Raw genomic sequence first — 25,887 nt, 5'->3', positions numbered from 1 at the left:
TTGGGTCTGTCACGCCCTGACCTTAGAGAGCCTTTTTATTCTGTATTTTGGTTAGGTCAGGGTGTGACTAGGGTGGGCATTCTAGTTTTGTTATTTCTATGTTGGCCTGGTATGGTTCCCAATCAGAGGCAGCTGTCTATTGTTGTCTCTGATTGTGGATCATATTTAGGCAGCCTTTTCCCACCTGTTTGTTGTGGGATCTTGTTTTTGTATAGTTGCCTTGAGCACTGCAATACTGCACGTTTGTTATATTCTTTGTTGTTTTGGTTGTAAGTTTCATTATTAAATATAATGTGGAACTCTACGCACGCTGCGCCTTGGTCCACTCATTTCAACAAACGGGACAGGGTCATTGTCCATTTGGAAGACCCATTTGCGATCAAGCTTTAACTTCCTGACTGATGTCTTGAGATGTTGCTTCAATACATCCACGTAATTTTCCTGCCTCATGATGCCATCTATTTTGTGAAGTGCACCAGTCCCTCCTGCAGCAAAGCACCCCCACAACATGATGCTGCCACCCACATTCTTCACGGTTGTGATGGTGTTCTTCGGCTTGCAAGCATCCCCCTTTTTCCTCCAAACATAATGATGGTCATTATGGCCAAACAGTTCTATTTTTGGTTCATCAGACCAGAGGACATTTCTCCAAAAAGTATGATCTTTGTCCCCATGTGCAGTTGCAAACCGTAGTCTGGCTTTTTTATGGCGGTTTTGGAGCAGTGGCTTCTTCCTTGCTGAGCGGCCTTTCAGGTTATGTCAATATAGGACTTGTTTTAATGTGGACATAGATAATTTTGTACCTGTTTCCTCCAGCATCTTCACAAGGTCCTTTGCTGTTGTTCTGGGATTGATTTGCACTTTTCGCACCAAAGTACGTTCATCTCTAGGAGACAGAACGCGTCTCCTTCCTAAGCGGTATGACGGCTGCGTGGTCCCATGGCGTTTATACTTGCGTACTATTGTTTGTACAGATGAACGTGGTACCTTCAGGCGTTTGGAAATTGCTCCTAAGGATGAACCAGACTTGTGGAGATCTACAATTTTTTTTCTGAGGTCTTGGATGATTTCGTTTGATTTTCCCATGATGTCAAGCAAAGAGGCACTGAGTTTGAAGGTAGGCCTTGAAATACATCCACAGGTACACCTCCAATTGACTCAAATGATGTCAATTAGCCTATCAGAAGCTTCTAAAGGCATTACATTGTTTTCTGGAATTTTCCAAGCTGTTTAAAGTCAGTCAACTTAGTGTTTGTAAACTTCTGACCCACTGGAATTGTGATACAGTGACTTATAAGTGAAATAATCTGTCTGTAAACAACTGTTGGAAAAATTACTTGTGTCATGCACAAAGTAGATGTCCTAACCGACTTGCCAAAACTACAGTTTGTTAACAAGAAATTTGTGGAGTGCTTGAAAAACGAGTTTTAATGACTCCAACCTAAGTGTATGTAAACTTCCGACTTCAACTGTACATGTAATACATTTCATGAGTAACCCTAGTAATGAATGTGACTACTATGAAGCCCTGCTGCATTGCGTGATTTGGCGAGCTAAAGACTAGAACATAGAAGAGGAAATGCTCCTCTGTCTCAGCGCTAGGTGTGCCACAGATCTGTCCAACCCCACTCCTGACCTTCACCATAACGGCCTTTCAGACTACGCCAGGACATTTGTGTCTTTGCAGCCTTTCTTTGACAGCTCACACTGGCCAGGGCCAGGCAGGCAGTAGTGAAATATGGAGCCATTCTGAAAAGGTCAGAAGCAGTGATAGCTGTAGGAATATTAAGATCAGTCATCCACAAACACCAGAACCTTCCATGAGCTTGATATTATGAACACGGCCTCCGACAACCAAATGTAGGCCTACATGAAGGCCTCAGCTATTTCCCCTCATTTGTTTCTTATTCTGTTTATGGGAGTGCACAAGGATAGCATGAGATCTTCTCATCTTGAGATAAGATCTTGCTCGCTAGTGGCAGTAATGAAATCTCCCCTAACAGCGAGTTCAAAGCAGAGGTAGTAGCTGAGGAAAAGACGAGCGATGAGAACAGACAAAATTACAACTTTGAAAGTAGCAATAGGGCTAGATCAAGGCACATTCGATTTTATCCATGAGCTCATTAAAACCTTATTACATTATTAAATTAAAGCCTATTGGTCCCTAGTGTAGGAAGACAGTAGGTGATCCTAGGAGGTCCTGTTCCCTCCTAGGGCCTTGGTATGACACTGAACCCCAGACCAGGGCTGACAGACAGACTCACCTGTTCCAGGCTCACACTCCTCCAGGTCCTCGTCATCACTGGGACACTCAGCAGAAGCCACCAAGATGTCATCCGAGTTCTGAGACTGCGGAGAAGAAGAGGACACAACGTTGCTGCTTTGTAATCTATACAGTATTCAATCTTTAAAACTCTTAGTTGTCAACGTCGAACATTAATAAAACAATAACACAACGTTATTCCCGCAAAAAAGCCTTGCAAGTGAAACTTCATTATTTGAGAATACTTCAGAAAAACTAAGGCTGGAGTATTGCACTCCTTGCTTTTTCCACCAGATCAATAGTAGAAAAACAATTAATTATGGGCCAGGATTCAATTTTACAGTGCTAGTTCCATGATGCAATGATTGTGCTCAAACAGAAGCATCTATTTTTCTTTCCTAATACCTCCTGTACCTATACATAAATTAATATCCCAGACATATACAGAAGCTATATAAATATCATATACAGTGAGCTCCAAAAGTATTGGGACAGTGACATTTTTTGTTGCTGTTTTGAAATGATACAATGACTATGAGGTTAAAGCGCAGACTGTCAGATTTTATGAGGGTATCTTCATCTTTATCGGGTGAACGATTTAGAAATTACAACTCTTTTTGTACATAGTCCCCCCATTTTAGGGGACCAAAAGTATTTGGACAAATTCACTTATATGTGTATTGAACTAGTAAAACGTTTAGTATTTGGTCCCATATTCTTAGCACGCAATAACTACATAAAGCTTGTGAATGGATGCATTTGCTGTTTGTTTTGATTGTGTTTCAGATTATTTTGTGCCCAAAAGAAATGAATGGTAAATAATGTATTGTGTCATTTTGGAATCCCTTTTATTTTAAATAAGAATAGAATACGTTTCTAAACACTTCTACCTTAATGTGGATGTTACCATTTTTACGGATAATCCTGAATGAATCGTGAGTAAGGAGTGAGAAAGTTAGAGGCATAAATATCATACCCCTCCAAAAATGATAACCTCCCCTGTTATTGTAACGGTCAGAGGCTAGCATGTCTTGGGGGTATGGTATTTGTGCATCTGTAACTTTCTCACTCATCATTATTCACGATTCATTCATGACTATCTATAACCATGGTAGCATCCTCATGAATGTAGAAGTGTATAGAAAACATATTATATTCTTATTTACAATACAAGTGACTCCAAAATGACAAAGTACATTATTTACCATTCATTTCTATTGGGCACAAAACAATCTGAAACACGACCAAAACAAACAGAAAATGCATCCAACAAGTTTGTAGAGTTACAAGCTTGATGTAATCATTGCGTGCTATGAATATGGGACGAAATACTACACTTTTGACTACTTTAATACACATTATAAGTGAATTTGTACCAATACTTCTGGTCCCCTAAAATGGGGGGACGATGTATAAAAAGTCCTGTAATGTCTAAATGGTTCACCCAATATGGATAAAAATACCCTCAAATTTAAGCTGACAGTCTGCGCTTTAACCTCACAGTCATTGTATCATTTCAAACCCAAAGGTCTGGATTACAGAGCCAAAACAACAACACATTTGTCACTGTCCCAATGCTTTTGGAACTCACTGTAGTATGATCCGGAGATTACACGAATGCCTCAGTTTGTTCTCACATGACAAGGCACAGAAACCTCACGATAAATCATATCTGCACATGTTTGATATGAGAAACCACTTTTTTTGACAGATCTCACATACAATATATTAATCATTGGCCTGCCCTGAGCTCTTCTCAAACAATGTTCCATCAAACTGGCATCACAGTTTCTAAGACAATGTTTTCAATTCAAACATGTATTCAACTGTCACAGTGTATTATTTACCTATATAAAATATCAAAAGAATAGACAAACTGAACTATTTTGAGGAGAAAGGCAGTGTCAGTAAATGTAGAAATAAATGCAGTTACTACAAGCAGGTGTAGCCAACCCTAAAGCTGTCTGCCATTATGACCTTCAGAAAGAGCATTGAAATTCAACAAGGGCTTGAGAAATCTAGTCGATGTAAATCTATGCTAATGATCTAGATTTACATAGACAGGGAGGTTTGGCATTGGAGGTAAGCAGTTAGGCCATGATTGACATCAATTTATCGCCTTCATTATCGTATGGACAAGCCTAATCAACTTATTTAGCTGGAGGAAGGAGCCTTTGTCCCACCGTATGCTATCAATGCATTTACAGGGTTCGGGTTTAGCTGGAGCTTGACATGCTTACTGGGCAATGGCTGTTACAGAGTACTGTCATCCATCAAATATGCTTTAAAACATCTGGAGGTGTGGTTAGTGTATGAAAAGGTATCAAAGCTTTGTTTTTTCACAATAAAGTTTTAGCAACTGCGATCAGAACAATTGCTTGGCCTTTTGAAAACTGTAGGACGATTAAAGAGTTGTCTTGTCTGGCCCTTGTGTCTTACTCTCTAATCCACACGTAACAAATAACAGCATTGTTGTGGCGTTTCGATTCTCTAATTAAAACATGCTTTATTGCTGCATATTAGATCTGCCTGACTGCGTTCATAAAGCAATTACTCCCTCCCTTCCTGTGTCTGTGTATACAACGCCTGTAGTTTCATAAGCAAGTTTATTGTTTATGGTGGAACTGTAGGTATTATTCATTTGGTTTGTTGTCGTAATTTATGACATGACACCATGACAAATGTTCAGCTCAGGTACACGAAACACTTTCAATGTAAACCACTGCCTGAGAAAATGATTACAGTATCTTATATCCCACTACTGTCGTCTAATGGCACAGAGGGAGTTAGCTGACTGTGAGAATGATTGAGCTTGTGTTGTTCATTGGCACATATTCATAGGACGTCCCGTGCTAATCTTATGAGGAACCTAGAAAGTACAGGATGGAGAATAAATCATAACCACAACAGAAGAGAGAGGATTGCCAAGTGAATACACTGTCACACCCTGATCAGTTTCACCTGTTCTCGTTGTTGTCTCCACCCCCTCCAGGTATTGCTTGTTTTCCCCAGTGTATTTATCCCTGTGTTTCCTATCTCTCTGGGCCAGTGTATTTATCCCTGTGTTTCCTGTCTCTCTGGGCCAGTGTATTTATCCCTGTGTTTCCTGTCTCTCTGGGCCAGTGTATATATCCCTGTGTTTCCTGTCTCTCTGGGCCAGTGTATTTATCCCTGTGTTTCCTATCTCTCTGGGCCAGTGTATTTATCCCTGTGTTTCCTGTCTCTCTGGGCCAGTGTATATATCCCTGTGTTTCCTGTCTCTCTGGGCCAGTGTATTTATCCCTGTGTTTCCTGTCTCTCTGGGCCAGTGTATTTATCCCTGTGTATCCTGTCTCTCTGGGCCAATGTATTTATCCCTGTGTTTCCTGTCTCTCTGGGCCAGTGTATATATCCCTGTGTTTCCTGTCTCTCTGGGCCAGTGTATATATCCCTGTGTTTCCTGTCTCTCTGTGCCAGTTCGTCTTGTATGTTTTTCCAAGTCAACCAGCGTTTTTACCGTTCTCCTGCTTTTTGCTATTCTCCTTTTTCTAGTCCTCCCGGTTTTGACCCTTGCCTGTTTCTGGACTTTGTACCCGCCTGTCTGACCATTCTGCCTGCCTTGACCACGAGCCTGTCTGCAGTTCTGTACCTCCTGGACTCTGATCTGGTTTTGACCCTTTTGCCTGTCCACGACCATTCTCTTGCCTACTCCTTTTGGATTAATAAACATTGTAAGACTCCGACCATCTGCCTCCTGTGTCTGCATCTGGGTCTCGCCGTATGTCATGATATACACAGGCGTTTGTCTCTCCCAATCAGAGTGTTCGAGAACAAATGACTTTGAATATAACTTAAACTTGTACTGTTTAATATTTCAAGTGACTAATGTTGTTTTAAATATTCAGACAGCCCGTGAACATAAATCATGTTTTCATGTGTTGAAAGGACAAGCTTGGAAGTTAGAAATATTCTGCTGGGAGCCTAATAAGAGCAGCTCTGAGGTGGTCTCTCTGTAACCCCCCCCCCCCCTTTGCTCTGCTGCTCTCCCTATAGGGCTATTTATATTAGTCCAAGGTTCTACGTGGGGTTGAATTGTGGTTCATCAACATTCATGCAAATGACTACCGGAGTGCTGGATATGGAAATAGGCAGTTTAGCCATGACTGGCATAAATTGTTACTGAGTGTGACCTTCAATCATCTCTTGATCAACAAAGTCAAAGGCTGAGGGGGAAAAAAGGTTGAATCCACGAAATGGGGGCGTATTAAAGGATGGAGGTCCCTTGACAACTTACACTGAATGTGGTGGGGCCTTTTGCGTGGATCTATATGCCCACAGGCGGCCTAATACATATGCAAGTCGGTGTAGAGAAGGAAATGTCGCTCTGTCTGCTAAAAAACCCTGTAAATGTTGCTTTTGGGGGATTTACAGCTTTGTAGCTGCAAAAAAAGAGAAAAGAGTGCATCACGCTGCTGAGGGAGTTTTAAAAACAGCACAATGACTTCCACAGGGTCTGATGGTTTTTTATCTGGTGTGCACTGTGACCATGACATTGAAAAGGCATCATACATGAATTAATTTCCCCCAACAAACCAGAAAAACACTTCCAATCGAGAGCTAACGTACGTTCAAAGACGTGTCTAGGTCCAGTGCTTTGTCTGTGCTCCCTTCTTGAAAGCTCTTGGTTTTAATGAGTAATTACAGCCTCTTATTGGCAGAGGCATGCCAGCATGGTTATGTTGAAAATGTGCAAAGGAATTGAGAGAGAGAGAGAGAGAGGGAGATTGTTCCCGTGAAAGTGCTCTTTAAGGGTTGTTTGGATTTGTCTGCCTGGTGAGTGGCTAAATGAGCTATAATGTAGATGGAGTGTCTGTCTCACGCAGCCAACCTCCTGATAATGGACATATTGTCTGTCTGGCGGAGTCCCTTCGCAAATCCTTCCCATCTAAATGGTTACTTATGCTGTCTGTCTAATGCCTTCAGCCCTAACACTAGCTCACCCACAGTCCTTGTCACAGTCACCTCTAACATTAGGGAAACACCATACGTACAGCTCCTTATAGTACAATGTTAAAACCAGGATTACTGAATGAGGGACAGTTAACATACGGAGTAAAATGGCTAGTCTTAGTTAGCGGTCATCATTACATCACCTCACGCACCATTGGTCACTAATAATGTTCAACATGGCCCTAGTACCCTGCCTCGCATGCCCACACCCGGCCTTCCCTCTGACCTGGGAGATGCTCTCTCTCATGCTGGGTGAGCGTTGCCTGCGGGTGGTGGTGGTGGCCATGGTGGTGGTGGTCTCCATGATGGTGGTGGACATGTCGGAGGCTGCCAGTGGGGTGGTGGAGGTGGTCTCAGTGGTCAGCACAGACAGGGAGTCTCCCACCAGCCTCAGGTTCCCCTCAGCCTGGACACTGGGGTCACTCTCTGCCGCCAGCGTCAGCACCTGCAGGCCATTATAGTAGAGGCCAGAGATCTGGCCCTGGAACGGCCGGCCCTTATCCTGACCCCCGATCTTTATCGCTGCCTGGCTGTTGAAGATGGTCAGCTGTCGTCCTGTAGTGAGGTATAGGGAGGGGAGGAAGAGGGATCGAGGTCGAAAGATAGAAACGGAGAGAAAGGAGAGAGACACAAACAGGCGGACATCCAATTACAGTATGAGTTATACCGTTCTAGATACCCAGAAGGGCCTTGGCAACAGATTTGGAACTCAGCACAACAAGTTTAATGATGGAAGTATATGTTCAAAGCTTGTCTGAAATGTTCAATTCAATGACAGTGGTCTGGTTTGTATATTTAGTAATCGTACTGGTCACATATATTGGCCCAATATATTCTGAGGGTAAGATGTGGTTAGTTTGAATGTTATATTGGTAAAGTATTTTCAATTGGTTAGTGTTTAAAAATCAGAGTTAGTGAATTGGCTCAATCCTGGTCATAGGGTCCCCAAAAAATTGCTTTTCAAATCAGTTAAGTCTTTGCGAGAGGGGAAGATGGCACGATAACGCGTATCATTTTACTTACATTTCACTATCAGTGTGTTTACATAGAGTAATGGGAGAAAAGAGTGTCATGGGAAATTGTAAGCGCATTACTTTCCTCCATTAAGCACAGGAAGTTGTTTCTCTGAATTGATGGACAGCTAGGGACAGGGCATTTCCCCTTCATCCTCTCAGTCATAAGCTGACGGACCAATCAGCGTGCTCCTCTGGGACCCACTCTACTGAGTGGACTGACTTCCTCTGGTGGAAGGGAAGTGTTTTCTCCCTCCCTTCCTCCCTCGGGTTATCTAACTCCACCACTGACAGCAGCAGAAGCAGCACTGGTAAGCACTGTCACTGTTACATCACCCAGTGAGTTCAGCATGTTGAGAGAGGGTAATGTAGTGTGCCAATCTCAGCAGAATTCTAATTAACTATGTAGCTGAGTGTTGCAGTGACAGTAACCTAGAGGTCTGTCAGAGTCTCAGCCCCTTTGTCCCTGAATGTGTGTGACATGGTTGCCAGGAATGCAGGGAAGTCATCTGGAGGTATAGCAGGGAGAGTATAGTGGTGTTTAGTGGGGTCACGTTAGTGTGTGGGTTTTTAGAATGGTCAATCAACCACAGCGTGGACTATACATGATTAGAGCATTTAGAGAGACCAGGGTGTGAATTCAAGTGCAAGGTTTATTGTGGATACTTACACCTTGTTGCAAGAACCACAAACATTAGATGAAATGCTCTATGTTCCATTACCAGCTAATTATTCCAGTTGTTTAACAGGTTAGTTATCACTTTAAATATGTTTCTGTCACAAGAGGAATAATCAGATAACAACAAGGTAAGAAATTCAGCAGCGTCTAATTAAACACAATAATTGGAGGGATGTTAGTTAGTCAGGGGTTACGTTTAGTTCATTCATTTAAAAATCTCTGAAGAGGTGCAGCATCCCCAAATGGTCTGGGGATTGCAAAGAACACCTGGTAGATGTACTGTTACCCATTTGGTATATCTTTTTTAGAAAGGTACTAAATGAGACAAAGTACGTTACTCGAAATGGCTGTTGGAGGATATATATCTATGTTCCCCTCCTGGTCACTACGATCCACAGTCAATTTCAGTCCAAACATACCCAACATGTAGCTCTATACCGTACATAGGTAACAGCATTTGATCCTTTGTCTCTTGGCACTGCACCTCTTACAGGGATTTAGACAGAGGGATTTAACTGGATTTAGTAACTGTTTAATGGATTCATTCATTTCTTCTTTTCGGTTTACCTTTGTCGAGTAGCCACTCGTCAACTACCCGACCAAGTCGGTATGGGATTCTTTGTCTAGCAATAGCCAGGCGCTCATTATCAAAGTTCCCTTCAGAGAATTTGGAGAGACAGATTAGAGGTTAAAGTCTGGAAGTTGAAAGATCACAAGGTTAGAGACAGGGCATCATGGCTAACACGTTTAGCAAGTTCTCAATTTGAACCCAGCTTCAGGTTAAAAGAAACTTGTGCTTTACTTAGTGGTATTTAGTTAAGGGACAGTAACAAACGATACATTAGTTAGAATGGTCTTTATTTCTATTTATAAAATACTTAGCTGGATCATTTAGGGGGATTGGTGTAACTATGACATTTTTAGCAAAGCATCAGGGCTTAAATGCATACAAAATAGAAGAGGTTTAACTGTAATGGGTAGAAAACAGCAAGAAAACAACAATCCATGCATTTGAAAGATAACAATTTAGAAGCATGAACACAGACATTTTCTGGTTGTTATCATCTCAATGGAAGGACATTACTATGGTGATGGTGACTGTTACGGGAAGTAGCCTAGCAGGGTTCCTTGTTCTTGACGAAAGTGATTAATGAGATCAGGAAAATGTTATACACAGACATTTCAATCAATTGTTGTTATTTACTCTGAACAGATCAACTTTATATATACAGTATAAACAGTCTATTAAGCGTGATAAACTTTACAGATATAAGATTATTATTTACTTTTTACTTTTTTTACTTCTTTTATTATAATGTCTTTCTCCCCAATTGGTAGTTACAGGCTTGTCCCATCGCTGCAACTCCTGTACGGACTCAGGAGAGGCGAAGGTCGGGAGCCATGTGTCTTCCGAAGCATGACCCTCCCAAGCTGCACTGCTTCTTGACACACTGCTTGCTTAACCCGGAAGCCAGCCACACCAATGTGTCGGAGGAAACAATGTCCAACTGGTGACTGAGGTTAGCTTGCAGGCGCCCAGCCCGCCACAAGGAGTCGCTAGAGCGCAATGGGACAAGGCCATCCCAGCCTGCCAAACACTCCCCTAACCCGGACGATGCTGGGCCAATTGTGCGTCGCCTCATGGGTCTCCCGGTCACGGCCGGCTGTGACACAGCTTGGGATCAAACCCGAGTCTGTAGTGACGCGTTGCAGTGCCTTAGATCACTGCGCCACTCGGTATGCCCTATTGAGGACATTCTATTGTGAACAAATCAAAGGCTCCCAAGGTATGGGATATGACTCTATCTACTGCCAGGCATTGCTTTAATGAGATAATTCACTTTCTCCCTTGTCTGTGTGACTGTGGATGACACGCCTTGTATCAGACTCAAAATGAAATAACGAACCAAAAGAAGGACCACAATGGCATCTGAACTTTCTCTGTGACAGTTCTCATCTAGCTCAAAGCTCTCATTTCCACTGCTCTACTCCTTTCACATACGGTTACAGTAATGTTATGATTGGGCCAATTACTGACTGGGTTAGTGCCCCATTGGTGGAGTGCTAGAGTGGATGAAGCAGTCATTATAAAATAAAAAGAACCTTGGTAAAACGAGCCTTGAGCAGCACTCCACTTGATAGAAAGCTTGACTGTACTGGAACCAAACACCTGCTGTAGCATAGTAACGTAATCTTACCCTGGTGCTCTTAACCTACCATAAAGATACAGTACAGCAAAATGAATGTGCCCAAATATGGGTATACAACTGATTGTCTGACTAGACATGACTTGTTATGTCAGATCATGTGTTGAATATCAAGAAAGTGGAGAGGGAGAGAGTTCTCTGTCATTGAGAACAATACCTTCACTAAAGTAGGTGGAGAATAGCTGAACTGCCCCTCTCAATTACAATCGAGAAAATAATTGACCAATTTTGGATAATTCTTTATTGTTAGTTTGGTCAGTGTGAGTGGAGAAGAAACAGATCATTATACTACATGAATCATAAGGATACAATGTAAAAATGTTTTGGATTTGATTTGTTAGATAGCATCATGGAGGAGAGATAGAAGGTGAAGGGACAAGGAGCAGACGACAGAATGTTATTTTTGAACCTTAATTTAACTAGGCAAGTCAGTTAAGAACAAATTCTTATTTACAATGACGGCCTACCCCAGACGACGCTGGGCCAATTGTGCGCCGCCCTATGGGACTCCCAATCACGGCCGGATGTGATACAGCCTGGATTCAAACCAGGGACTGTAGTGACGCCTCTTGCACTGAGATGCAGTGCCTTAGACCGCTGCGCCACTTGGGAGCCACACACCTCTTCCTCCTCCCCTTTTCACGCCACACACACAAACACACATCATCAGTGCTCTCATATAAAAGCTAATTTTACAGGCGGAGGGGGGGGGGGGGGATAAAACGAAAGCTGAGATTTGGCTGAGGGTTCCTTCATTGCTCCGAGGCTGTGCGAAGATCCCATTCTCAGCATCCACTCTGCCACCGGCCAAGCTGGCTGCTACAATTACTGTGAAGAATCCGAATCCATCCTCTGCTAGACGTACTCGGCAAGGCAGCTTGAGGGAAATGTGTCCATTTCAGATTGTTATTAGATTGTTTATGCAGTAGTTATCTGTGCCCACCATGTGGCGACTCCATAAAGTGCTCTGAATAGATAAAATAGTGAAATGGCACATATCAAAACTGAATGCTGGGGCGTGCTGAAGAAAACAAATCAATTTACTCTATGGCAGAAGGCAAATTTCCAATTCCATTTGGACTTGCTCGCCAAGAGCATTCAACAACTGTCCCTGAATTTATGTGATATTTTCTGTTTGATGGCTCGAGCTGGACTCACCACGCACCTTCCTCCATGTCTGTGTTGTTAAAATACAGGCTGGATATCTCTCTCTCTCCCTCCCTCTTTCTTTTAATGTATACTTATCTGGCCCTCCCACTCATCCCACCCATTTCAAAGTGTCCTGCTCCATGCCTTACCTGGTGGGTAGCGCTCGACCGGCTGGTTGTCCACCTGGAGGGTGGCGTTGCCACCACTGCGTGTGAAGCGCACAACATGGTACTTGCCATCGCTAACTATGACAGCCGGCTCGTCAATGGTGATGTCGTCTGTCCCCACGTTGAAGATCACACCAATCTTTCCTTGTTCCTGGAGATAGAAGAAACAGAAGAGACGTTTGACTTGGGGTGTCTGAAGGGAAAATGCACGCGAGAAATTCCCAAATCTAAAAATGTGTTGAAAATAGTGGCAGCTGCTATACCACTGATGAGTAAGACATTGGTATTGTTTTTGTTGTTACAGAGCTGCAGGGCTGGAAGTATCCTTGGTTGAGCAGCCCAGAGTTATCCACTGTGACATGGGCAGTATATTAGACTAGTGCGTCTCTATCTGTTCCATTCACCACATGCTTCCCTCTGCGGTCTGCATCAGGCTCCCTGATGTGGCTCACTAAAGATACGACCCTGCCGCTACTCTTCTACCAGAAATGACCTTACCCATCCCTCTCACTGCGTCTTCTCTCCCACCTGGAATCTCCATAACAGGTCAAAGTCACTTCCTCAGTCTGCCTCAGCTAGGAAACTGGGCTGGGGAGCCATTCACTACCGCGTGTGTGGCGCTCTGTGCCCGACCGGGCTATGCACGTCTGTAGCCCCTGTGATGGGACTACAAGGTCACAGTGCTAATGTGGCAGTGTGAGAGCAGACTCACCTCCTTGAAGACCAGAACAGCGGTCTGACAGCTTCAACAATATTCCATCCCAGTCTATAGGGTGACACACAAGCTTACTTCACACATCATTTGGTACTGTCAGTAATTTGGGATGTGGTATTGTGTCTTCATGAAGATGACAAGCAACCGGCAGGTTTTTAGCGGGTAGCTTGGGAATTGATTCCCACACAGCCATTTGATGAGCAGAACCGAAACCAGTCGATCCATCAGTGTAGACATCTGAAAGGGCAAACTGCCAAGAGGTTCTCACTGATGAGAGAATATGGAACCTCTCACCTCTCTGGGTCACGTCAACCGCTTCCGTCAATTCCTCAGGATAAATGAGGACAAAGTTAGAGGAGCATTACAGCCACCAGGAAATGATACTATGTAATATCCTGTCCATCCATATACTGCAGTGTGATGATGGTCATCTGTTATCAGTTATCTAGTTAAAATCTTGTCTAGTTATTTGATGACTTATCTTTGTTATTAACACTGTATGGGATTTGCACAGATGTAGCACCAATCCACCACATCAATGTTCTGAACTGACAGAACCTTGGAGTGACCCCAACACTGCTACCACCCAAACAGTACAACCCGTCAGTGTGTCCTCCTCTGCCTATTCCCCATAGGTAAATATTATACTTTTGTGCGCACATTTTATGGTGAGCATTCTCCTTTGCCAGGATAATCCATTCACCTGACAGGTGTGGAATATCAAGAAGCTGATTAAACAGCAAGATCATTACACAGGTGCACCTTGTACTTGGGATGATAAAAGGCTACTCTAAAATGTGGAGTTTTGTCACACAACACATTACCACAGATGTCACAAGTTTTGAGGGAGCGTGCAATTGGCCTGCTGACTGCAGGAATGTCCACCAGAGCGGTTGCCAGAAAATACAATAAGCTGCCTCCAACGTCGTTTTAGAGAATTTGGCAGTACGTCCAACCGGCCTCACAACCGCAGACCACATGTAACTATGCCAGCCCAGGACCTCCACATCCAGCTTCTTCACCTGCGGGATCCTCTGAGACCAGCCACCCGGACAGCTGATGAAACTGAGGAGTATTTACAGTGCATTTGGACAGTATTCAGACCCCTTAACTTTTTCCATATTTTGTTACGTTACAGCCTTATTCAAAAATGGATTTAAAAAAAAATGTCCTTATCAGTCTACACACAATATCCCATAATGACAAAGTGAAAAGAGGTTTTTAATTATTACAATTAAAAAGCAGAAATAACTTATTTACATAAGTATTCAGATCCTTTGCTATTAGACTCAAAATCGAGCTCAGGTGCATCCTGTTTACATTGATCATCCTTGAGGTGTTTCTACAACTTGATTGGAGTCCACCTGTGGTAAATTCAATTGATTGGACATGATTTGGAAAGGCACACACCTGTCTATATGAGGTCCCACAGTTGACAGTGCATGTCAGAGCAAAAACCAAGCCATGAGGTCGAAGGAATTGTCCGTAGAGCTCCGAGACAGGATTGTGTCGAGGCACAGATCTGGGGAAGGGTACCAAAACATTTCTACAGCATTGAAGGTCCCCAAGAAAACAGTGGCCTCCATCATTCTTAAATGAAGAAGTTTGGAACCACCAAGACTCTTTCTAGAGCTGGCCGCCTGGCCAAACTGAGCAATTGGGGGACAAGGGCCTTGGTCAGGGAGGTGACAGAGAACCTGATGGTCACTCTGACAGAGCTCCTCTGTGGAGATGGGAGAATCTTCCAGAAGGACAACCATCTCTGCAGCACTCCACCAATCAGGCCTTTATGGTAGAGTGGCCAGATGGAATCCACTCATCAGTACAAGGCACAATACAGCCCGCTTGGAGGTTGCCATAAGGCATCTAAAAGACTCTCAGACCATGGGAAACAAGATTCTCTGATCTGATGAAACCAAGATTGAACTCGTTGGCATGCCAAGCGTCACTTCTGGAGGAAACCTGGCACCATACCTACGGTGAAGCATGGTGGTGACAGCATCATGCTGTGTGGATGTTTTTTAGTGGCAGGGACTGGGAGACTAGTCAGGATTGAGAGAAAGATGAACGGAGCAAAGTACAGAACCTCAGACTGGGGCATATGTTCACCTTCCAAGAGAACAACGACCCTAAGCACACAGCCAAGACAACGCAGGAGTGGACAAGTCTCTGAACGTCCTTGAGTGACCCAGCCAGAGCCCAGACTTGAACCCGATCGAACATCTCTGGAGAGACCTGAAAATAGCTGTGCAGCGACACTCCCCATCCAACCTGACAGAGCTTGAGAGGATCTGCAGAGAAGAATGGGAGAAACTCCCCAAATACAGATGTGCCAAGCTTTGTAGCGTCATACCCAAGAAGACTGTAATCACTGTGTAAGGTGCTTCAACAAAGTACTTTCCGAATGCACTGTATGTCTGTAATAAAGCCCTTTAGTGGGGAGAAACTCAGTCTGATTTGCGCCCCATCCCAATCATGTGAAATCCATAGATTAGGGACTAATTTATTTATTTCAATTGACTGATTTCCTTATGAACTGTAACATTGAAATTGTTGCATGTTGCGTTTATATTTTTGTTCAGTATAATTCTTCATTAAATAAAAAACATTTTAGTCATTTAGCAGACACTCTTATCCAGAGTGACTTACAGGAGCAATTAGGGTTAAGTGCCTTGCTCAAAGGGACATCAACAGGTGTTTCACCTAGTCGGCTTGGGGATTCGAACCACCGACCTTTCGGTTACTGGTCCAAACCTCTCGATCGCTAGACTACCACCAACAGTTGGTGCAGCAGCTAGCTCCTCCATTTCCTTGGAGACAGCAGTTCAGTTTGGGGTCAAGAGCAAACTCCTTCAGTCTGCATTCCTCACATTAAGCCCTGTGATTTCTCCTGAATCCACAGTGCAGTAGGGGAAATGTATCTGAGCCCAGTGTTTCAAGATGAGGAGAGCCCCTACTGTGCACTCCACATTTCTCATACTGAAAGATCCCATTTTACAATCACCAAGTGTGACGTTCACTGACCCCATCAGTTATTTTCATGGAATTACAGGGTGACATTTCTCCTGGTGCAGCAGGGACCTGGGCTGGGGAGCGGGGGTGTGGGCTGGGGTATGTACAGGTTACATGGAAAGGCAGAGTACTTAGCTATTAGGAAAGGTGAGGGAAAGGACATGTTCTTCTCCAGTATTTACTGCCCTCCGGTTCACCCCCACGCGGCGCCATAAATTAGCTTGCCTGTTGAACGGCTGCCTGAATCAGTCAAAGGCATGCCCGTGTAAGCTGTGAATAAAGAGCAGGCTCAGGGTGTCTCCCACTCTTAGGCCATGGTCACGGTCACTGGCCCAGCTGCTCAGTGTGAGCTACTGTCCCCTTGCCACCACCTGGGTTATGTTTCTCTAATTTGCCATGCTGTCGCCAACACCTGTGTGTTCAGCCTGCTCCCAGTGCACTTTAGTTCACATTGCAGGGGAGACTGGGTGGATGCAACTTTGCAACTATTTTAAATGTAGTCACTCTGTTATTTACCACTGTGACTGGGGAACATGAAACGTAGCTAAGAACAACAGTGACAGTGACACTCACTCCACACCGCCACTCTGCCTCTGCTACTGAATGGTGCTGACCGAGGCCAGGGGATGTGGTGGGTGTGGTGGGTGGTGTACATGAAGAGCAAAGCTATGAGAGCGTAGGCCCACTTTAGTGTGTTTCCGTGTGCATAGGAGGGACCACAGTACATCTTAACATGAACATCATGTTTCTCTGTTTGTTGCATAGTGTAGAGTGGGCCATCTCATGATCTTCGAATAAGGGGAGTGATTTCAATCCAGTCTGCTCCTGTCTTGCCAGCAGTGGTCCAGTCACAGACAAAGCAGGTCCACACCAGACTTCTCTCTGTCCTTCTGATGGTTCTCCTGGTCTTTATAAACCAGAATCTGGACAACTAGTGTCAGCTCGAACCCCTTTTAAGCCTCCATGTCCTTTATTCTCACTGATTAAGAGTCCACGTTGAAGCCAGGCAATTGCTGGCTGTTGTTATCAGCAGTAGTAACAGTAGAGAGAGCGGGACCATCAGTGCTGTAGGACTGTAATATCTGACAAATCCCTATAAGAGCCTAAAGAACCATCTTGACTAATCTGGCCTGGAGGTAGAGTGCCTTCCCACCAGTCCCTGCACATCGGTGGGCTGCCGCAAGGCAAAGAAAAGCCTTTGGTCCCTTCAAATTGTGGTCTTTGTGAATATTGCAGTGACTTGAGTTTCTCATGGCCTCAGGGCTGCAGACACAACTGCTCCTCGCTTTTTTTCATGAAGCTATTCATATTCAGATGAGTGAATCGAGATGAATCACTTAGCCATCCTCCCAACCGGATGCCCACATATACCGTATTAGAAGCACAAATACATTATACTATGTTAAAAGTGCCACTGTGAGGCCTTTGTTTTTAGAAAACATGTCTTGCAATGGATTTAAATGGATCTACAGTACACTTATTCCACGAAGGAATGCAATTCTTACCTGAAAAACGGGTAAATGGGCATATTGGAAATGAATATGAATTAAAACCAATTAACTAGCTTCTGTTTCAAAGAACTCAATTCTACATTAGAGAAACAACCATGCTAAAACATAACGGATATACGGCAGTGATGATTCCTTGATTACTTGGAATAGTACAGTATGCATGCACCAAAAAGAGACGTTAGACATCAGACAGGACTTGGGTAGATTAGCAGAATTTTTAACATCCCCAGCAATATTGCCATATTTGGTTTATTGAAAAGCCTGAAAGTCACCTTTGCTTATTTCTCTTTGACATTCCCCCGTGCATAGCAGTGCTATTTTGCAGTCTCGCCCAAGGCTAAATTCTCATTGCCCTTGAGGCATGCCATGTAGAATTCATAAAGCGGCCATGGGGCTCTCTGGACCTAAGTCAGCCCCAGCCAGCCCCCATCTCCGGATAGGACAGCCATAAATCATTGAGTGGCTGTGGCTCTAGGGCCGGGCCAGAGACGAGGAGCTGAGCAAGTCCATTTGTCCTTCCTGATCACATTCAGGCCTGTTCTCTCTCTCAAATCAAATGATATTGGTCACATACACATGGTTAGCAGATGTTAATGCGAGTGTAGCGAAATGCTTGTGCTTCTGGTTCCGACAGTGCAGTAATATCTAACAAGTAATCTAACAATTCCCCAACAACTACCTAATACACACAAATCTATAAAGGGTGAATGAGAATATGTACATATAAATATATGTGGGAGCGGCATAGGAAAGGTGCAATAGATGGTATAAAATACAGTATATACATATATGAATAATGTGAGATATGTAAACATTATTAAAGTGGCATTATTTAAAGTGGCATTGTTTAAAATGACTAGTGATCCATTTGTTAAAGTGGCCAGTGATTGGGTCTCCATGTAGGCAGCTGCCTCTGAGTTAGTGATTGCTGTTTAACAGTCTGGTGGGCTTGAGATAGAAGCTGTTCTTCAGTCTCTCGGTTCCAGCTTTCATACACCTGTACTGACCTCGCCTTCTGGATGGTAGCGGTGTGAACAGGCAGTGGCTCGGGTGGTTGTTGTCTTTGATGATCTTTTTTAGCCTTCCTGTGACATCGGGTGCTATAGGTGTCATGGAGGTCAGGTAGTTTGCGTTGTGCAGACCGCACCACCCTCTGGAGAGACTTGCGGCTGAGGGTGGAGCAGTTGCTGTACCAGGCTGTGATACAGCCCGACAGGATGCTCTCGATTGTGGATCTGTAAAGGTTAGTCAGGGTTTTGGGTGACACGTTTCTTCAGCCTCCTGAGGCGCTATCCTGAGGCGCTGTCGCTGTCCATTTCAGTTTGTCGTTGATGTGTACGCCGAGGAACTTAAAACTTTCCACTTTCTCCACTGCTGTCCCTTCAATGTGGATAAGGGGGTGCTCCGTCTGCTGTTTCCTGAAGTCCACGATCATCTCCTTTGTGTTGTTGACGTTGAGTGAGAGGGTGTTTTCCTGACACCACATTCCAAGTGCACTCACCTCCTCCCTGTAGGCTGTCTCGTCGTTGTTGGTAATCAAGCCCACTACTGTCGTGTCGTCTGCAAACTTGATGATTGAGTTGGAGGCGTGCATGGCCACGCAGTCGTGGGTGAACAGGGAGTACAGGAGGGGGCTGAGCACGCACCCTTGTGGGGCCCCAGTGTTGAGGTGGAGATGTTGTTTCCTACCTTCACCACCTGGGGGTGGCCTGTCAGAAAGTCCAGGACCCAATTGCACAGGGCCGGGTTAAGGCCCAAGGCCTCCGGCTTGATGATGAGCTTGGAGGGTACTATGGTGTTGAATGCTGAGCTGTAGTCAATGAACATCATTCTTACATAGGTAATCCTCTTGTCCAGATGGGATAGGGCAGTGAGCTGTGAGCAGGACCTGTTAGGGCGGTATGCAAATTGAAGTGGGTCTAGGGTGGCCGATAAGGTGGAGGTGATATGATCCTTGACTAGTCTCTCAAAGCACTTCATGATGACAGAAGTGAGTGCTACCGGGCGGTAGTCATTTTGTTCAGTTATCTTTGCCTTCTTTGGGTACAGGAACAATGGTGGCCATCTTGAAGCATGTGGGGACAGCAGGCTGGGATCGGGAGTAATTGAATATGTCCGTAAACATATTGAGTCGCTCTGCTGACTCAATAGCACCACACAGTCAACATACTCTACAACACCTGCTTGACAGCTAACTTAGGGCAGTATCTTTCCCTGTTCTGGTAAATAAAGGCCAAGCCTTGCAGGGTATTTTTTTCTCCAAACACTGTGTCTGGTATTAACATGGTCTGGCAGGTTCTGTCAGGAGAGGCCATTGTTAGTCTTCCACCCTGCTGTTGTGACAACGACATTGGCGCTTGTGGGGGCATTTTCCAGGCCTCTGGCTGCCCACCGTCTGGAACATAAAGACCCACCGACCAACCACTCTGTCTGGGTGCGGTTTCATGTTCCTACCTGCAGCTACTCTTCTGCTCCATGGCACACACAGCACAGATGGCCCATGTCCTGATCGTAACATTTGGGCCAGTTTCAAAGGATAAAGTAGAGCAATCATAGTGTGAGCCTGAAGGGGAGGCATGTCTAAAATGTGAGCCTTTACAGGAAACTGGGCGTATATCGCATTTCACTACTTCCCAGTAGGAACGTTAAAATAACATTTAAAAAAAATCAAAATGCATTTTTTGGGGTTTCAGAAATGCCTTCTTGAACATGTGAACTTACATGTGCCTTAATAACAAACTCATACGTAATCTGTGAATATAAATCAAATGTGAAATCTCAACTGTTTAGACACAGAGAAAATACAGAATCTTGCCTAGCCATGATTGGTTGAGATAATGAGGGGGCTGGGACATTCACGAGAAAGAGAGTCCATTCTGTCACTCGAGGCTTCTCTTTCAAATGGCTCGTCCTGCACTTTGCTACCATGGAATATTTGAAAAGGCCCATTGGATTTACTAATAATTTCGTTCATGATAACATGCAAAGTGTAGATACAGCTTTCAATACCAGTGGTGTCCTGAATACAGCTACTGGTATTGACACAGCTCTATCTTCAGTGGCGAAAGCAGTCTGGACTGGTAGAAGCGTGGGAAGGATTATTTTTGAAAGTGTTTCAGTCTGCTATGAATCATCATAATCCATACATCGGTAAGCATCTACAGTTAGAATGCTAAAATAGCTACATGCGTTATTGTCTCAACTGTATCAAAAAGTAATTTTCATTGCTAGCGATTGTTAGCTATATAGCTAGCTAGCTACACAGTTCCATACAGGTACCGTTATAGCAAATATATTTATAACTAACCCAATATAGTTAATCTGTGTCGTTTACAGTGGGAAGAAATTAAGCATAGTGGGCAGAACAGGCAAGGAGATGGGCAAAGCCAAGCACGAACTAGTGAGATCCTATTGGCGCTTTAAAGCATGTATTTGCATATTTCCATTCGGGAATGCCTCCTCTGTGAAGTGGACAAACTTAGTTCGACCTTGCACTCCTTCTAAACTACGCAATTTAAAAAAAAACTGTGGCAAAGGATCAAGTCTATAAAACTCAGTGCACTGTGTTCGTAACAGTTTTTAGTTTTGGGGAACAGAGAAATGTATCGAGATCAGATGTTTCCTCGATGACAGGGTTACCCCTTCTGTCTGTGGTTATTCTTATTTATTTCACCTTTATGTAACCAGGTAGGCTAGTTGAGAACAAGTTCTCATTTACAACTGCGACCTGGCCAAGATAAAGCAAAGCAGTTTGACACATACAACAACACAGAGTTACACATGGAATAAACAAACATACAGTCAATAATACAGTACGAAAAAGTCTATATACAGTGTGTGCAAATGAGGTGAGATAAGGGAGGTAAGGCAATAAATAGGCCGTGGTGGCGAAGTAATTACAATATAGCAATTAAACACGGGAATGGTAGATGTGCAGAAGATGAATGTGCAAGTAGAGATACTGGGGTGCAAAGGAGAAAGACAAATAAATAAATACAGTATGGGGATGAGGTAGTTGGGTGGGCTATTTACAGATGGGGCTATGTACAGGTGCAGTGATCTGTGAGCTGCTCTGACAGTTGGTGCTTAAAGCTAGTGAGGGAGACATGTGTCCAGCTTCAGTGATTTTTGCAGTTCGTTCCAGTCATTGGCAGCAGAGAACTGGAAGGAAAGGCAGCCAAAGGAGGAATTGGCTTTGGGGGTGACCAGTGAGATATACCTGCTGGAGCGCGTGCTACGGGTGGGTGCTGCTATGGTGACCAGTGAGCTGAGATAAGGCGGTGCTTTACCTAGCAAAGACTTGTAGATGACCTGGAGCTAGTGGGTTTGGCGATGAGTATGAAGCGAGGGCCAGCCCTCGAGAGCATACAGGTCGCAGGTAAAAACTTGCTTGCTTAGTCCCGCAACGTGCCACTGTTTACAGATGGCTTGTTGCGGGACGAAGCCAGTTGCATTCTGCTGTTAATGTTGATTGCTGATGTGCTAAGGCATGCATGGCGATAATATTTTTCATGTTTGTCATGTTTAAGGAGCTAGCTACCAAAAATAGCCACTGTGGTGCGAACGCTAATCGATCAGCAAGCTAATCAAACCCTCATGTTACATTATAGGGACACATGCTAAGTTGGCTAGCTAGCTAGCCACAATGATATGATAGCTAAAAAGCTAGCTAGCTATTGGAGTATAGATTTTAAGGTTGGTTTTTTGCATGTCCAACTAGCTGGCTAGCTAGATTAAAACCATTTACATCTAGCCAGCTGGTAATTACGAAGCGAAATGTTTGCTAAATCTAGCTAGTTATCTTGTGTCTGCATTGCCATTGTTGGGCTGGAAGCAGGTGAAGTGTGTACAGTGCATTGTAGTACAGCTGTAGCAGTAAACAGACAATAACAAACTATAGAACATTCATTAATTCATGTTTTAACATATTTTTCTGGAATTTTCCTTTCAGCATGAACCTGCTCTCCGACACCAGTACAAGGAGATGATCGAGGGTGAACAAGCAACACTTCAGGTATTTTATCTTTGTACTTATTGCCTGGACTTGGGGGTCAATGAATGTTATTGCTGGTATGTGAGGTTTTAATGTCTTATCTATTTTAGTCTGCTTTCCTCCTTTACAGCTTGAATTGTCTGGAGCCTGGTGTTGTTGTGGCCATGGACCTTTCACTCAGATGGATCCAGGTCAGCTGCTGTGCAATGTTGACTTCCTTCCAGAGATGTGAACGCATCCCCCGGACTGGACAAAGCAAACATATATTTTTGAGAAGATCAGGACTTTTGCAATGAAAAGGCTATGGCCATGACATGTCTTGCTCCGAAGAGTAGGACAGAACTACGCTTTCAGGCACATGACCTGAACATGACCTGAATGACCTGAACCAAAGTTACTCAAAGGATCTTATGATATAGGGTCTAGATATTGTTTTTACCTAAGTCTTTATGCGTTTTAGTTTGTTTCTCATTGTAGGCTACTACCTTTAACACTTACGTTAACGAAGTATTTTATTGTTGAAATCTTTTCTTCGTTTTTTTTTAAAGCTCTACCTCACTGCCTTATCACATGGCCACATTCACGTGTTCCAATGTGAATCCTTTAAGAGATGGGTGGGTCTAAGGCTCTAGAGGGTGTGAATGAGTAAATAAAGAACAGCACTGTAGCTGTTCAATGCGAAAGGTTATCTTCATTATACAACAACAGGCAATGTAATACTGTAAATGGTTTGCCTAATGGGGTAACTTTCTGAGATAAATGTTCAGAGAATCCATTTTGGCAATTTGGTGAAAGTATTCATTTTCCAAATATGTTTCCCAAGGATTAATGTAGAGTAAGTGTGAAAATGGCACAATGTTAGCGTTCCTTTTTCTCCTAAATGGGATTATACGTTCATCAACTTTTAAAGCGGCGTTACTTCCCCATGTTTCCTGCAACCACAGTGTATGATATGCCATTTTGAAGCTCTGAGTCTGTACTTTTACCCAACGTACAAAACACTGTTTCAAATGTCGGAACATAAGACTGAAAAGAGACGGTGGGTCACAGATGTTGTTATTCTTTCCTATGAATATGGGAGATGGAGACCAATGAATGAATCGTGACTCGGTTACAAGATCCCTGCTGAGATCCCGCTGTGAGACAAAGATCCATGTGACGGTCGGATGCCACCCCATATAGTGCTTTTCTGCCAGGTCACCCCAAGGCCCTGTCCTATTACAACCTGCTCCTCAGAACCACACGTGACATCAGGGCTGCTGTGATGGGACTGCAGGGAACAGGGTTTCCGTTCCTAGGGAACAGTAAAGTCATTTTTTCTCTCCCTTTTCTCCTCATCCCTCTCTATCCCCCACTCTAAAAGGGACTGCATCTGTGCACTGTGAACCAGGAAATAGATGCCCATGTAAATAAAAATACTGAGATATCTGAGATCGGTGATATTGATATGTGATAGAAGGAATCGCTGCACATGGTGAGGGCGTGGCTATTTCCACCTTCCACGTGTAAAGACATCGATTTTCAAATTCTATCTTGTTTTCATTATCTCTGGCGACATGAGAGCATGCAGGGTGCACTTTAAAGCCAGCTAACGTAAACAAAGACATACTGTACCATGTCCACTACAAAAGAGCAGAAATAAACAGCAACCATGTGTATTTGTATCTTTTCAGTATATCTTGTTTAACATGGCAGAAAGCACCACAATATTTATGCACTTTTCTGCACAACCAATGATTTGGGCATCATGATGTCCCAACAAAAATCATCTCACTTTTTGTATTTAAGCCTACATTTGAGATTTTTCCTCATTTCCTTTTATTTATTTTTTAAAATATATTTCCCCCCACAATTTTGTGTTATCTAATTGGTAGTTACAGTCTTGTCTCATCGCTGCAACTCCCGTACAGACTCGGGAGAGGAGAAGGTCGAGAGCCGTGCATCCTCCGAAACATAACCCAAAATAAGCCGCACTGCTTCTTGACACAATGCCAGCCGCCCGGGTTAAGTCAGAGGAAACACTGTGCATCTGGCGACCGTGGCAGCATGCACTGCGCCCGGCCTGCCACAGGAGTCGCTAGTGCGCAAAGGGACAAGGACATCCCTGCCGACCATATCCTCCCTAACCCGGACAACGCTGGGCCAATTGTGCACCGCCCCATGGGTCTCCTGGTCACGGCCGGCTGCGACAGAGCCTGGACTCGAACGCAGAATTTCTAGTGGCACTTAGACCACTGCGCCACTCGGGAGGCCTAGATTTGTCCTAATTTCCAACAGTGTGCAGGTCTTCATCTCTTCTAGAAACCACCACAAACCAGAAACAACTAACACATCATCCTATGAAGTGGGTAAAGAAAGACAGAGCCATTCAGTCGTGCGGTTTAAAATGGAAAGTGATGGGTGGCAAGTCAGCCTCTCTCCAGAGGCATCAGGAGATGAAAAAGCTAAAAGTCCAATTTCAACATCAGGTAATGCCTCTATTTTGGTGTGTTGTGTGTCTTAAGGAGATATTTATAGCTTCTATTGCAACGTGGATCTTAGCAATATAATCAGGCTAGTTTCGACCAATTGTAGAGGCTAAAAAGACTATAATGGGATAAAAAAAAAAAGATTTAAGGAAGAAAAACGTTAATGAGAGTTGAGACATTTAAATGGTGGAGATCCATGTAACTCAAATCTTGGTCACACTTGGATAACACATTCAAATCAAATCACATTTTATTTGTCACATACGCTGAATAGAATCTTACAGTGAAATGCTTACTAACAAGCCCTTAACCAACAATTCAGTTCTAAGTAAAAAATAGATAAGTAAAAAATTCTAAATAAAATGAACAAATAATTAAAGAGCAGTAGTAAAATAACAATAGCGAGGGTGTATAGGGTGTACCGGTACAGAGTCAATGTGCGGAGGGGCACCGGTTAGTTGAAGAAATTGAGGTAATATATACATGTAGGTAGAGTTAAAGTGACTATGCATAGATAATAAACAGAGAGTAGCAGCAGCGTAAAAGGGGGGGCATGCAAATAGTCTGGGTAGCCATTTGATTAGCTGTTCAGTCTTATGGCTTGGGGGTAGAAGCTGTTAAGAAGTCTTTTGGGCCTAGACTTGGCACTCTGGTAACACTTGCTGTGCAGTAGCAGAGAGAACAGTCTATGACTAGGGTGGCTAGAGTCTTTGACCATTTT

General features: G+C 43.7%; 1 protein-coding gene and 1 long non-coding RNA gene across 2 annotated transcripts in view; one reads left to right on the top strand and one right to left on the bottom strand.

Annotated features, from left to right (window-relative positions):
• LOC120057589 (neurexin-2-like) overlaps positions 1 to 25,887 on the bottom strand; it is a 250,667-nt gene that overhangs the window by 2,340 nt on the left and 222,440 nt on the right. Inside the window, exons 18-21 of the mRNA XM_039006163.1 lie at positions 12,450 to 12,618; positions 9,512 to 9,601; positions 7,479 to 7,807; positions 2,265 to 2,343 (exon numbers count right to left, since the gene is read on the bottom strand). Coding sequence (XP_038862091.1) covers positions 2,265 to 2,343; positions 7,479 to 7,807; positions 9,512 to 9,601; positions 12,450 to 12,618 — 667 coding nt within the window. The remainder of the gene's footprint in view (positions 1 to 2,264; positions 2,344 to 7,478; positions 7,808 to 9,511; positions 9,602 to 12,449; positions 12,619 to 25,887) is intronic.
• On the top strand, positions 20,613 to 24,313 carry LOC120057314. The gene is made up of 3 exons (XR_005477901.1): positions 20,613 to 20,855; positions 22,657 to 22,719; positions 22,829 to 24,313. It is a non-coding gene; the product is annotated as an uncharacterized LOC120057314 (long non-coding RNA).

This window comes from Salvelinus namaycush, chromosome 12, assembly GCF_016432855.1.
Source record: "Salvelinus namaycush isolate Seneca chromosome 12, SaNama_1.0, whole genome shotgun sequence".
Classification (NCBI taxonomy): Eukaryota; Metazoa; Chordata; class Actinopteri; order Salmoniformes; family Salmonidae; genus Salvelinus; species Salvelinus namaycush.
Note: the sequence above shows the minus strand (reverse complement) of the source record. Positions and strands in the feature narration are given on the sequence as shown.